The 13,813-nt window shown below is 35.6% G+C and overlaps 2 protein-coding genes across 2 annotated transcripts; both read left to right on the top strand.

Moving 5' to 3' along the window:
* Positions 1-137: 137 nt before the first annotated feature.
* Positions 138-4,595, top strand: denr (density-regulated protein). Its single transcript, XM_056261546.1, has 8 exons — positions 138-298; positions 1,054-1,164; positions 1,282-1,301; positions 1,463-1,547; positions 3,163-3,282; positions 3,862-3,978; positions 4,067-4,206; positions 4,294-4,595. The coding sequence occupies exons 2-8, from the start codon at positions 1,065-1,067 to the stop codon at positions 4,336-4,338; spliced, it is 627 nt and encodes a 208-aa protein (XP_056117521.1). The 5' UTR covers positions 138-298; positions 1,054-1,064; the 3' UTR covers positions 4,339-4,595.
* Positions 4,596-6,545: 1,950 nt separating this feature from the next.
* Positions 6,546-7,613, top strand: LOC130094969 (hydroxycarboxylic acid receptor 2-like). The gene has a single exon (XM_056261587.1). It carries the CDS (start codon positions 6,633-6,635, stop codon positions 7,563-7,565), a length of 933 nt encoding a protein of 310 aa, XP_056117562.1. The 5' UTR covers positions 6,546-6,632; the 3' UTR covers positions 7,566-7,613.
* The last annotated feature ends 6,200 nt before the right edge of the window (positions 7,614-13,813 follow it).

Here is a 13,813-nt window from a genome sequence, read left to right as displayed (position 1 = left end):
GCAATTACATAAAATGACTTATCTAAACACATCTTGCTTATATTAAAATTATTCATTCACTAATAACCTAAAATACTCCACCACGACGTATGTACGTAATACGGCATAGGCGCAAACGCAGTTGTTGCTCTGCCTCAGACAGACAGGCGTTGTCAGGACCCAAAGCCAAATCAGACAGTGAAGGTGTGCTGAGCAACAGTGAAACTCTTTCACCCGTTAAAGAACAACAACTATAGTTAATGTAATAATGATCAAGGTGTTACTCAAAAGCAAGTTAAACTGAGATTATACCGACGGGGTATGTATGAGTTTGAGCGCGTGGCTGCTGTAGGAGAGCTGTGATTAGCAGTGGTGGCTAATGAATGGGAGCTCAGTGGTGTAGATGGATGATCATTGTGCGGAGGCTTCATGATTTAAGTCACTGTCAGTGGCTTTGAAAGATGTTTAAACTATATGTCAATGCTTATGAGAGTGTAATACGAAGAAGCTTTGATCAGAGCCATTGCATCTGGTCTTAGTGTGTTGGTTAGTATCTCTAAAGCACCACTAGGGTGTTGCTGGTACTTGACATTTAATGTGTTTACATGCGCTTAAAGTTAAATGCATACTTTTATGATCCAAAATAGAATGTTTTGAGAGTTTAAAGAAGTTGAATCTATTATAACGATTTCCCCAAGGTTGTTAAATAGTGCACATATGAAAGGTCTCTCTTCTGTCAAATGGGCCTTTAGTAATAAGATAAACAGACCTGCACATCTTTGGTTATGGCATTTTAAATTTCAACCCAAAAACGTGTGCCTGATTTGTATATCTGTTATAAATTAAGTATAATCATCTTCAGACAGACCACATTTCTGCATGCACGTCATGAAGGCACCATATTGTTGGTTTTGACAGTGTTTCAAATTAACTGACCACTTTCCTCAAGCTGTATGTGCTTTTTTGCTGCATAATAGCTTAGAATTTAAGCTATCATGTATCAGTTTGTTAGCCACTGTGCATCAGCTCGAATTATGAGTCTAAAATAACCCTTCTGTTCTGTATGGTTTGTAGATTCATGTAATATGGCTACTACTGAAAATGCAGAGTCAGGTTTACCAGAAAATAAAGGGGATCGGGCCGACCCAGATGCAAAATACCCACTGAAAGTTCTCTACTGTGGAGGTGAGAAAATGCATGAGTTTTTTGTGGGAAATGGACTGGATTGAAAATGCTCATTTTTAAATTAAATGTTATTCTCTTAGTTTCACAGCTGTGTAATTTCTCTTCTTTTACTTGCAGTTTGTTCCCTGCCAGTAGAGGTGAGTACATAATGTTACAAATTATCACTTCTTTTTTTATTACTTGTTTCTTGATGTACGGTGGTTGTTGTTGTTTTTTAGAATTATTCAGTGAAAACTTCATATGGTATGAGTATGATGGTATTAAGTGAATTAATAAAAAGTTCTCTTTGCTCTGCTAGTACTGTGAGTACATGCCTGAGCCAGCCAAATGCAAACAGTGGCTTGAGAAGAACTTTCCTGATGTGTTTGCTAAACTGACTCTTGGTAAGTCAACTTTCTTTCACAGCAACTTTCATTTAGGCCATAGTGAAACCGGGGGTACAAGCAGTGGCGGCTCCAGACAATTTTGATTGGGGGGGCAATGGGGGGTCCTGGTCATTTCAAGGGGGGTCTCATGAAAACCAACAAAAAATACAGAGGACACGACTAATAACTGCATATTGCTGCTACTTAACAAAAACAACACAGCATATCAACTACTTTGTTTTTAATTAATCAATTGCAGTTTGCAAACAATATGCTCGAACTTTAATTGCCATAGCCACACCCATGACAGAAAACATATTTACAAAATAGTATCCTCCTCATCCTCCAATTCCTCGGTGTCCTCTGTTTCCAGTCTTTACTAAGAAATCCTATGAAAAATTATTTACAAAATCTTCTGCAGGACAGTTCAATTCTTTACAATAATATAATATAGTATGAAAGAAAATTAAGCTGTTACACTGAGATGGTTTGGGAAAACCAAGTGTTTTTGTACAGTCAATTAATTGTACAGGCAGCATTAAACCATCAAAGTTAAATGATTGTTTATAGCTTATGAATTTCCAATATTTTCTTTAGCAGGGGGTTTCAAACTTTTTAATGGCAATGAGCCCTAAACAATCCTCTTTATTTAGGCTTATAATATAATAAAATATATGCCTAATATAATATAAAAAAATGAATTGAAGTATTTGAAGTTATATAATATATCAGTTTAAATGCTTCAATTTGTTTTCATATTATATTATTATAATATGAAAACAAACTGAGGCATTTACTGTAAATAGCTAGATCTAATAGCTAAATAAATATTTTCAAGAAAAGTGAATATGTGAACTCTTTTATAGTAGCCTAATCTAACCATGCCTGAAACTATTTAAATCTATGTAAACTAATGATGTATGTTGAGTTTGCACGCGGGTGGGTGTGTAATTGTTACCGTTCTGTGTCCATCATCCGTTATTTCCACCACTTTAATCAAACCACTCTTCTTTAAAACATGATATTGTGATTTTATTTCACGTCTTTGCGTTTTTCGTTGCCTCTCGTATTGAGATATTTGGTCCGCACACACGACTCACTGCCAATCACACGCGCTCACATCATTCTCTTTCTTTGAAACCTGTTAACTGCACTCACCAGTTTGAGCACTGCAATTATTTCTCACATACAATCAAATGGATTTCCCCACACATTTCGCGTCAGTCCTCTGCGTGGCATATTATTCTTTTCTGCGCGGCCGCGGCATCAGAAGTGCACGACCGCGCACGCGCGCAGCTTAGAGGGAACGTGATTCTTATGTTTGTATATTTTGTATGTCGAATAAATTATTAATTGTTCTCAATGTTCTGCGTAGTTTGAAGATACACATTTTAAAATATTTATCCCGGATATATATATTTTTTAATCAGGAAGGGGGTGGGAGGTCAAATGGGGGGTCAAAGCATTTTTTGGGAGGGTCTTGAGACCCCACAAGACCCCCCCTGGCGCCGGCGCTGGGTACAAGTCACAAAAAAACGGGGTTGAGGGTGATATTTGGTCAGCACCTTTATGACAAGCACTGCTGTATCAGTTTGCCAGTATTTTGCTAACCAAATTCACTGCTGTTGTATAGGTACAGCACTCAAACAGGAAACAAGAGGAGGTGGAGGAGGAGGAGGAGGAGGAGGCGGTGGTGGAGGTGGAGAAGTGCACCCTGCAGGAGAGGAAGAGGAGAAGAAGAAACAGAAGAGAGGTTAAACATTTAATTTAATATTTAGACATATATAAGCATTTGCATGTGCTCACGATGGTGCTCCCAAGTTTGAATCTGCATATTTCTTTCCATTGGCATTGCACACCACATCCAAAACTTTCCTGAATCTCTTAACTGTCCAATTAAAACATTTATTAGATTTTTTTTTAAAGTGTATTTTGGTTTTATGGCATTGGTTATTGATATGATCTTCAATACCAGGCAACTTTAACTTTCATGTCAAGATTAATTCAAGCATATGTGTTATTTTATTATTATTTATATACTATTATAGTATTTATTGATATTTTGCATACTTTTATTTATATATTTTCAGTTTAAGTTTGTCATTTTTATTATTTTTTTACTTCTATTTAGCTCTCATTTATTTTTATTTCAATTTTAATACTTCAATCAAATTTCAGTTAGTTGCCAATGCAACATTTCTCATTTTAATTTAAGTTTTAAATCCAATATTTATATTTTGTTTAATTTCAGCTTGATTTAAATTACTGAAAATTACAGATTTTTCTCTCTCTAGCTATTAAAGTGTTTCTTGTTTTGTTTTTCCCTTTGCAGGTGGAAGAGGTCAAATCAAACAGAAAAAGAAGACCGTCCCTCAAAAAATCACGATAGCAAAAATCCCTAGAGCTAAAAAGAAATATGTCACGAGGGTGTGTGGCATGGCCACTTTCGGTAAGGCTGTGATTGTAGTAATAAGTATTAAATGTTTGTCATGTATTTTTACCCTGCGGTAACTTTATTATTCTGTGGTCCACATCAGATATCGACCTTAAGGAGGCTCAGAGGTTTTTTGCTCAGAAATTCTCCTGTGGTGCCTCAGTGACAGCAGAAGACGAAATCATCATTCAGGGAGACTTTACAGATGACATCATTGACGTCATCCAGGAAAAGTGGCCTGAGGTGAGCAAACATCCCAGATCCCAGCGGCCAATCCGACCAGATGAACCATTATCAAAGCTTTTCTTGACATATTCTCTAACCCGACAGGTGGATGACGACAGCATCGACGATCTTGGAGAGGTCAAAAAGTGAAGCCCCATATGCACTTTTACTGAAACTGATGCGACGTGACACAGCAAACCTGGCCAAATGTACACATTGACATAAAGCCCTTTTATATCTATTTTATTTACTGTATAGAATTTCCATGGACTTGGCTTCATCCTTGGGGTTTTTCAGTTCTTGATAGCAGCTTTGTCACTTGGTTGCCAAACGTCTGGAATGATGTGACTTAAAGCATTTCACACATGCAAACAATAGACTAATAAATTTCGGTCTCATTCGACACACTTCTGTTGTGTATTGTTTCTTTTATTGCTGAATGCAGTGTAACACTGTAGCCTTTAGTTTGATTTAGATATCCATTTTAAAAGTATATTCATTACATATTTGCAAAAAGAAAAATCATTTACTCACCCTCATATCGTTCCGAAACCGTAGGACTTTATTTCTTCTGCAAAATACAAAAGGAGATCATTTAAAGAATATCCAGTAGGGTGAATTCAATACAATGACAATACACAATTGTGACTTACTTTATGGTTTCATTAAGCACAGAAAAGTGTCAGCAAAATATCCATGCGGCTAAATGATCATTTCCCTAGTGCTCCAATCAGTTTTGGTATGTTTAAGCCATAGTGCAAAAAAAAAATCACCACAGCGGCTGCATTTCTCTCCTTTGCTTCAGTCCACACTCCAGTCCAATAGGTGGTGGAAATCCATTTATGTTTGCCAACTGCCATTTAAAATTTCAGTAATGCCACACATTTATTTCTACAAAAAAGATATCTGGTCAAAAGTTACAATGCATGCTGAATCATATAACTCTTATACTCCTCCAATGCCTCTAGTCCACAGCTGTGTACAGTAAGCCGTTAAAAGACCCCCGCTGATTAGATTCATCCCTACACTCCTGCTCAGTCTGACGGACTCTCAAATCCTCTGGTACCAATTTTTTCACAATGTCCTCCATGGGGAGCAGGTCCTTCAGCGCAGCGGCCCCTAGATGCTGGAACTCTCTCCCCCTGCATCTTCATGCCTTCCCACCTTCACAACTTTAGCTCAGCCTGAAATTTTGCCTCGTTTTGTTGTGCTTATTTTCTTCGGTCTCTAGTATCTATGTGATCTATTTTCTCTTTTTATTCTAGTTCTAGTTGTTGCAAAGTTGTTTCTGTACTTGGGTTTGTAAAATTCCATATATAATTACTATTAAATGATTAAGTAAGTAATTAAATATATGTATTTTGATCACTATTTGGGTTGTTTTTGCCTCTTCACGATGACTCGCTTGGTTTAGTCCTCAGTTGTAAGTCGCTTTGGATAAAAGCGTCTGCTAGATGACTAAATGTAAATTAAACCAGATATGAGAGATCCGTTGGCGTATAAAAAATTCACTGGAGATTTTTGGATGCATAGCAAACAATTTTGTCCTGCTTTAAAAAAAAAATTAATTTGAACAAAATATATATTTTGCATGAATAAAAATAAGTTGTTTTTTTTGCGCTGTGACATTTTTATAACAATGTCAATAATGGCCCTCACAAATTTCAGTAGAATATTGTAATGCGAAAAATGTTGATCTAATTACTATAATATGGGAAGATAAAAATAAATAAAAATGCCCAGATTATATATTTCGCCCCAAAATCAAAAGAGCTATATTTATTGCCAATAATGTCAGTAATGGGCCTCACAAATTTCAATAGCATACTGCAATATATACAAATAATACAAAATATTACATTTATAAAGAACAATTGTGTACATCATAATAGTATTGGTACTTCAATATCTGCTTATTTTAAAATGTTCTTTTTTATTAAATATGTGCTTAATTGTCATTCAAATAGTCACAATGCAAAAAAAGCTAACTAATCATAAAAGTTAGTTTTATTTTGGATTGAAAAATAACCTGGACTTTTTTTTTTTGTGAGATTTATCCAAACACTTACATCAGGAGCAAAACATGCTAAATCATGTTCAACAAAAACAAAAAGTTCTTTGTTAATTGTATTGTTCAGTTTTTCATTGTATGCCCAAGTGTAAAGTATACTACTTATAATCATTTTAATGGTGCTTTTGGAGAGTCCCAAGTTGTGGAGCGATGTGATTAATAAATTCATAAGAGGCACAAATTCCTCTCGAGACCATTTACCCATCACACCTGGGTTTTTTGTTGTCCTTGTGCATGCTTACAGCTACACCATTTGCATGAGAGCAAACATCTTAAGGAAAAGTCTCATGGGAATCATTGCCATATGAGACGAAACTGTAAAAAGATATGAAGTTCTCTGACTTTTGTCTAGTTTCACAGCAGCATCATAATCATGAACAACTCCTCAATTTGCTGCACTTATGAAACACCCATGCTGGACCAATTCCTTCCCCCTATAATGTTCACGGAATTCGTATTGGGCCTTATGGGGAATGTCATCGCCCTCTCGATGTTCTTCTTCCACAAGGACACCTGGAAGCCCAATTCTATTTATCTTGCCCATTTAGCTCTGGCGGACTCATTGGTCCTTATCTGCCTTCCTTTCAGGGCCGACTACTACCGCAGGGGCAAGGACTGGGTCTATGGGGATATTTTCTGCCGTATTTTGCTGTTTCTTCTGGCCGCCAACAGAGCTGGTGGTATTTTTTTCCTCACTGCTGTCGCTGTTGATCGATACCTGAAGATCGTCCACCCTCACAACTGCATCAACAGCATGGGTCTGCGCTACGCCATGTGGGTCTCTGTTGGCCTGTGGAGTCTCATCATAGCCATGACTGTCTACCTGTTAACAGACCAACATTTCTACTATCTAAACAACCACACACAGTGCGAGAGCTTCAACATCTGCTTTGGGAGTAATTCACGGTTCACCTGGCACAATGTGTTCTACGTTATCCAGTTCTTCGTGCCCACGGCCATTGTAATCTACTGCACAACCTGCATTACATGGCAGTTGAAGAGTAAGACAGTGGACAAAAAGGGCAAAATCAAAAGAGCAGTGCAGTTTATCTTAGCAGTGGCTGTGGTTTTCGTTGTATGTTTCTTCCCAAGCAACATCTCGCGTATCGCCATGTATGTCCTGAAGCTCTGGTATAACGAGTGCCACTATTTCAGTGAGGCAAATGATGCGTTCAAAACCACTGTCTGCTTTACCTACTTCAACAGCGTGCTCAATCCCATCGTCTATTACTTTTCAAGCCCTGCGTTTAGTGGATCCTTTAGGAGAATCTTCAGGAAACTTCTAGGAAAGAAAATTCAGGATTAATTATAGTTCTGTGACAATATTCAGGTAGACACTGGCCCTGTCCCAAATCCTAAGCTCTCACAAAAAGTGCATTCAAAGGGGGCACTGGTGAGCATGTTACTGAAGCCTAAAATGACAAATTGGACACTCTAGTCTCATAGACTTAGACACTCGCATGCAATCACAAAAAAGTGAACATTAAGGGTGCCATTTGGGACAGGGCCACTATGTATAAAGTGGGATATATATTCATTTAAATGTAAATGACACCTCCCAATATATATTCGTTTAATACATCTATGTGAGACAACCTTCAAAAAAATGATTAACTGTTAATTAAATGTTACACATTATATATTATATATTTAAACAGTTGTTGAGTTATTTCTAAACATTTATTACATATTTTATCACTGTCTGTTTGGAATACTGACTTGTATTCAATGCATCATAAATATGATTATAATTTTGTGTTGCCTTATTAGTGCAGTAAACATATTTATTTGTAATAATCTCCCTGACCTTATGACTAACTTAAGACACTTTCTTCTTCATAGGCAAAATACATCAATAAAGCATTTATTAAATATCTTCAATTGTCCTCTTAGTTTTCCTGTGTGATAATTTTATTGGAAAACACTTAATTTTATTTAATCATTAGCATCAGCTTAGAGCTGTTGTTCAGGATGAGCTATAATTTCACACACATATTCTGAACAAATTTACCGTACTGCTTGCATTTATGATCTGTGTTTTAAATTGCCTGCTTTTATGGATTTTTTTGGGGGGGAAACAGTAAATAAATATTCTTCTTATTAACTGATGAACAAGTTTGAATTCAATTAGGTGTGCATGCTCTTTAGACAAATATTTAACAAAATTGCAAAGAAATAGTTCAACGAACAAATATTTGCAGACATAAAATGACTGTTTATGTTACACAATCTTGAAATTTGAGAGACTGGCTTTGATCAAATTTCAAACACTTTTCTGATCTCATGAAGAACAAATTTGTCTCCTACACTCATGATGTATATCTAATCCACATAAAGTTTTATGCAGATTTTGTAATCAGTGTGAATTTATCTATGTCTTACCACTAAAATCCAGAAGAGGGAGCCAAAAAGATTTTGCGCTTTGAAATGATGAGAGAAGGTGAATCCTACAGGCTAATCATGCCATTATGAATATATGTAAAGCAGGTAACAGAACAGAGAAAGTGTTTCAGGGGAAAACTGAGAAGTGAACAAAATTATAACAAATCTAATCACAGATGAAATATAGAGAATACAATCCTGATTGCAAACCTTGATATCAGTGATAAATCTGCATTTAATTTCTGCATTAAATCTTTCTGTTCCTCTCCTCTGAACCTGCCTTTTTGCATATGCATTTTTATACAAGCTATTTTGGATTATGATCCAAATTAGGAAATTTACATTATTTGTGTTGTGTATGGCCTTTATTACTTTAAAAGTGCACTTGCAAAAAAAAAAAAAGCCATTTGAGCTTATGGCAAATTTAGCAAATAAAAACTAAAACAAAACAAAACATTTATTTGGTCTAAATAAAATATGTTCGTATAGAGTGCTTTAGCGATAGCCCCCTTTTTCAGCGGCGCTGGTTCCGGAAGTATTTTTTCAGTAAATTTTTCCCATCGGTTTTACAAAAAAGTTGTAGTTAAAACATTATAAGCCATGAACCAAGCCAACCAGCTACGAAGTAAAAACACATAAGCAAAAACGTATTTGAAAATCGGATAAAAACACAAAGGTACAAGACCGTGTAGTTAAAAACTACAATCCCATGAAGTTTTGCGAACAGCATAATTGAATTAAAACTGATGAAGAAATATAAAACTACTCTTTTGAAATGTTGATTATATATATAAAAAAACTATATATTTAAGGTTTATTGCAAAATATGCATATATATATATATACATATATATATATATATATATATATATATATATATATACAGTTGTGGTCAAAATGAATGGCACCCCTGGTAAATATGATCAAAAATGGCTGTAAAAAATAAATCTGCATTGTTTATCCTTTTGATCTTTAATTTAAAAAAATGGCAAAAATCGAACCTTTCATTGAAGTAAAAGAATTGAAGGTGTGTTTGTGTGTGTTTGGGGGGGGGGGGGGGGATGTATATATTTCTCCAAAACACGTTGGCCACAATTATTGGCACCCCGAGAATTTTTTACGAGTAAAATATCTCTGAAGTATATTCCCATTAATATTTACCTTTCTTTAGCACACCAGGGTGGCAGGAACATGAAATCGTCTAGCTATGACTTCTTGTTTCACAGGAGTTTAAATATGAGGAAACACAAAGGCCAAATTCCCTTAATCATCCATCATGAGTAAAACCAAAGAATATAGTTCTAATGTGCAGCAAAAGATTGTTGAGCTTAACAAAATGATGTATGAAAATAGCTAAAGAGTTGAAAATCCCCATTTTGACCATCAGGGCAATAATTAAGAAGTTACAATCAACTAAAGATGTTACGAATCTGCCAGGAAGAGGACGTGTGTCTATATTGTCTTAATGCACAGCGAGGAGGAAAATTTGAGTGGCCAAAGACTCTCCAACGATCACAGATGGAGAATTGTAGAGATTAGTTCAGTCTTGGGAGTCAGAAAGCCTAAAAAATATATCAAACAACCCCTACATCCCCACATGTTGTTTGGGAGGGTTTCAAGAAAAATCTCCCTCACTCGTTCAAAAACAAACTCCAGCAAATTCAGTTGTCAGACACGACTGGATCTTCAAAAGGGACTAGATTTTCTGGTCAGATGAAACAAAAAAGGGCTTTTTGGCAGCAAACCCACCAGATGTGTTTGGTGCAAACAGGGATAAAAAGTACCCCATGCATACGGTTAAATATATTGCTGGATCTTATATGTTGAGGACCTATTTTTTGCTGGAGGTCCTGGACATCTTCTTCATGGCATTGTGGATTCTAGCAAATACCAAAAGATAAAAAATCAAAACCTGACTGTTTCTGCTAGAAATCTTATAATGGGCCATGGTTGGATCTTCCATCAGGACAACGGTCCAAAACAAACATCTAAATCAACACAAAAATGGGTAATTGAACACAAAATAAAGCTTCTGCCATGACCATCCCAGTCCCTGACCTGATGAGTGGGCTGAACTGAAGAGAAGAAGCACCAACTTGTGAATCTGCAGGATCTGGAGAGAGTCTGTATGGAGCAATGGTCTCTGATCTCAGGTCAGGTGTTCTCCAAACTCATCAGGCATTACAGGAGAAAACTCAGAGCTGTTATCTTGGCAAAAGGAGGTTGCAAAAAGTATTTAATAAAAGGGAGCCAACAATTATGGCCAGTGTGATTTGGAGAAAAACATTTATTTCATAATGTGATTTACCCCCCACTTTCAATTCTTTTACTTTAATGAAAGGTTAGATTTTTGAATGAAAGATCAAAAGGATAAACAATGCAGATTTATTTTTTACAGACATTTTTTATCATATTTACCAGGGGTGCCCAGTTGTGGTCAGAATTAATGGCACCTCTGGTAAATATGATCAAAAATGGCTGTAAAAAAAAAAATCTACATCGTTATATATATATATATATATATATATATATATATATATACAAATATTTAAATATTTTGAGAGCGTAGAGATCGACTCTTGTGGAGCTTCATGGGAGTGGGTGGAGCTAAAGGGCGTGTTTACCTTTTTTCAACTCTGATTGGTGGAACTTTCTGTACAGCATCATGGCTAATGTAGATTTTCACCACGAATTCCATTGTTCAACATGATTATTTTATAAACAAGTTGAAATAATGCTGGCTGACGGGTTCAACAGAAGCAAAATATCATCGATTAACAACCCCATAGCTCACAGTAGGTCTATCTTTAAAGGTTTCAGTTAAAACAATCTCCCTATGTTTTTAGTTCGGGAACCCAACTGTTGCACTCTATTCATTCACTCAGATGTGATTTGGTGTTTCTTTCCTTACATGAAAACAGCAGTCAGAGCGTAAAAGCTGATTCCTCTCCAGTAAGGATGGAGAACATCTGTAGCACAAGCCTGACATCAGAGTCCATCGCTCCTGCTCACACTGAAGGAAACAATTGGAAGGGAGAATATACGCCATCCCCTGAAAAAGGTGCGAAAAACATGAACAGATCACATGATTATTAACTCCATAAGAAGCACAAATGCCCCTTGAGACCATTTACCAACCACACCTGTGGTTGTTGTCCATGCAGATGCTTACAGCTACACCCTTTGCATGCGAGCAAACCAGTGATGTTACAAGGATGACACCCGGGGGTGGGCATCTGGATATGTGAAGTGGGCAAATAAAGACATGTATGCTTGTTAAGAAAAAAATATTCAATAACATTTTGCCAGGAATAACAATTTTCTTTTATTAAATTTGTTTTTTCCTTTATTTTTATAGGAAAGTCACATGTACAGTACGAGAGATGAGGAACACTACCATCACAATGAAAATTACAATGTAATGCTTGAATATATGGGCATTGCATCAAAAAATTTTTAATTGGGTTTATTAAAAGTTATTAAAATAAAACAAATATTTTTTTTGATTGTTTATTTGATTATCAAATAATTATCATTATCAACAAAAACTATGCAACAGCTGGTATTACTTTAATTCAGTTAACAATGGTCATGAGCTTACACATAACCGGTTATGATAACACTTATGTTAAAAGCTTAACAATATGTTTCGGAATCTATCGACAGATGACAAGAAATCAGTAATTGGTATCAGCTACAAAAAAATTCTAATCAGAGCATCCTTCTGGGGGGCTACGACTTAAGGGGAATGTCAAATGTTAAGACTCCCAGTTTTCGATCTACTAGGAAAAGTTTCTGTTTATCTGTCAGTGGCGTTAAATTGTGGAATAAATTAAATAAGGAGTTAAAGCAATGTACAGACATATTCCATTTTAAAAAGATGTGCAAAGAAATTATATTCCAGAGGTACAAAGAAACACAGTGCTAATAATAACCTGAGCTTATATTGAATAATTTGTAGTATGTGTATAAATATTGTTGTGTATGTGTAATATATGTATGGGAATAGAACTTTTGAATATTTATTTTCATTGATTATAGATTTATTATCTCTGTAGATTTATTATTTTGTAGCCATTTCCTTAAATATAGTAGTAAGGGTATAAAGGAGTACATAAATTTTACTTTTTCCTACTCCTTTTTGTACTTGTAAATAGTTTTTTTTAAGTACTGGAAAGTATGGAGTTTTATTTTGTTGTTCATCTGGGTTTTTTTACCATTTTTTTTTTCTCACAGATTTTTTTCAATTTTATTTACATGTTCAAAATAAAGATATAAATCAATCAATCAATCAATCCCTTTTCTGTAAGCTCAACAATTTAACAGAGCATGAGACTCATCTCAGGAACACACACGTGAACACATGCATATACAAGAAAATACAATCAATGACACTCCTTTTACAGTAAAAGCTGTTTTCCCTCTAGTAATTGTTAGTAGGGGACTGACTAGGGGTTTTATTTAAAAGTAAAATTGCTAGTAATGTGTCTTCAATAGACATAGGCAATCATATTACTATTTCAGAGAAGTAATTAGTAATCTGTAATGGATTTTCTTTGAGTAACTTACCCAACCATCTGCCACAGTTGAAGCAAAATGTCCAGCACTGACACTGATTACATCATAACCTAACAAAATAAAACATTAATTAGAACTTAACTAAATATCCTTGCTGCAAGGATTCTTTCCCTGTTTTCAACAAAGAAAAAATGTCCATAGCAATACCAAGCGAAGGGTAAATGAGGCTTATGCCATCGCTGTGGAAATGCACAATTCACAAGTATATCCTCATATGAGGCCAAACATAGTACACAACTAAAAACAATTGAAACAAGAAAGAGCATGGTGAACATGGTTCAACAAAATTAGGTGTGTAAATTACATTGGTAGGTTTTAAAATAAGTGCACCGTCTACCTGCACTGTTTGAATGAAAAGGTTCTGTACCCGCATTAAACAGTGACTGTTTAGGTTCCCGACTACGCCTCTTCTTTGCTTGAGACCTAAATAGCCAATAAAAAATTAGAAAGAAATATAAAAGCCAATCTAAGCTAAAACATTAATTTGACTGATTTCCAATTGGATGGGCACTGCCCACCCTTGTCCACACATAGCCACGCCTCTGGAGCAAACGTCTTTAAGACCAAGTCTTGGGGGAATCATTGGCATATTCG

This window comes from Rhinichthys klamathensis, unplaced genomic scaffold, assembly GCF_029890125.1.
Source record: "Rhinichthys klamathensis goyatoka isolate OS25496 unplaced genomic scaffold, OSU_Roscu_1.1 h1tg000183l_1, whole genome shotgun sequence".
Lineage (NCBI taxonomy): Eukaryota > Metazoa > Chordata > Actinopteri > Cypriniformes > Leuciscidae > Rhinichthys > Rhinichthys klamathensis.
Note: the sequence above shows the minus strand (reverse complement) of the source record. Positions and strands in the feature narration are given on the sequence as shown.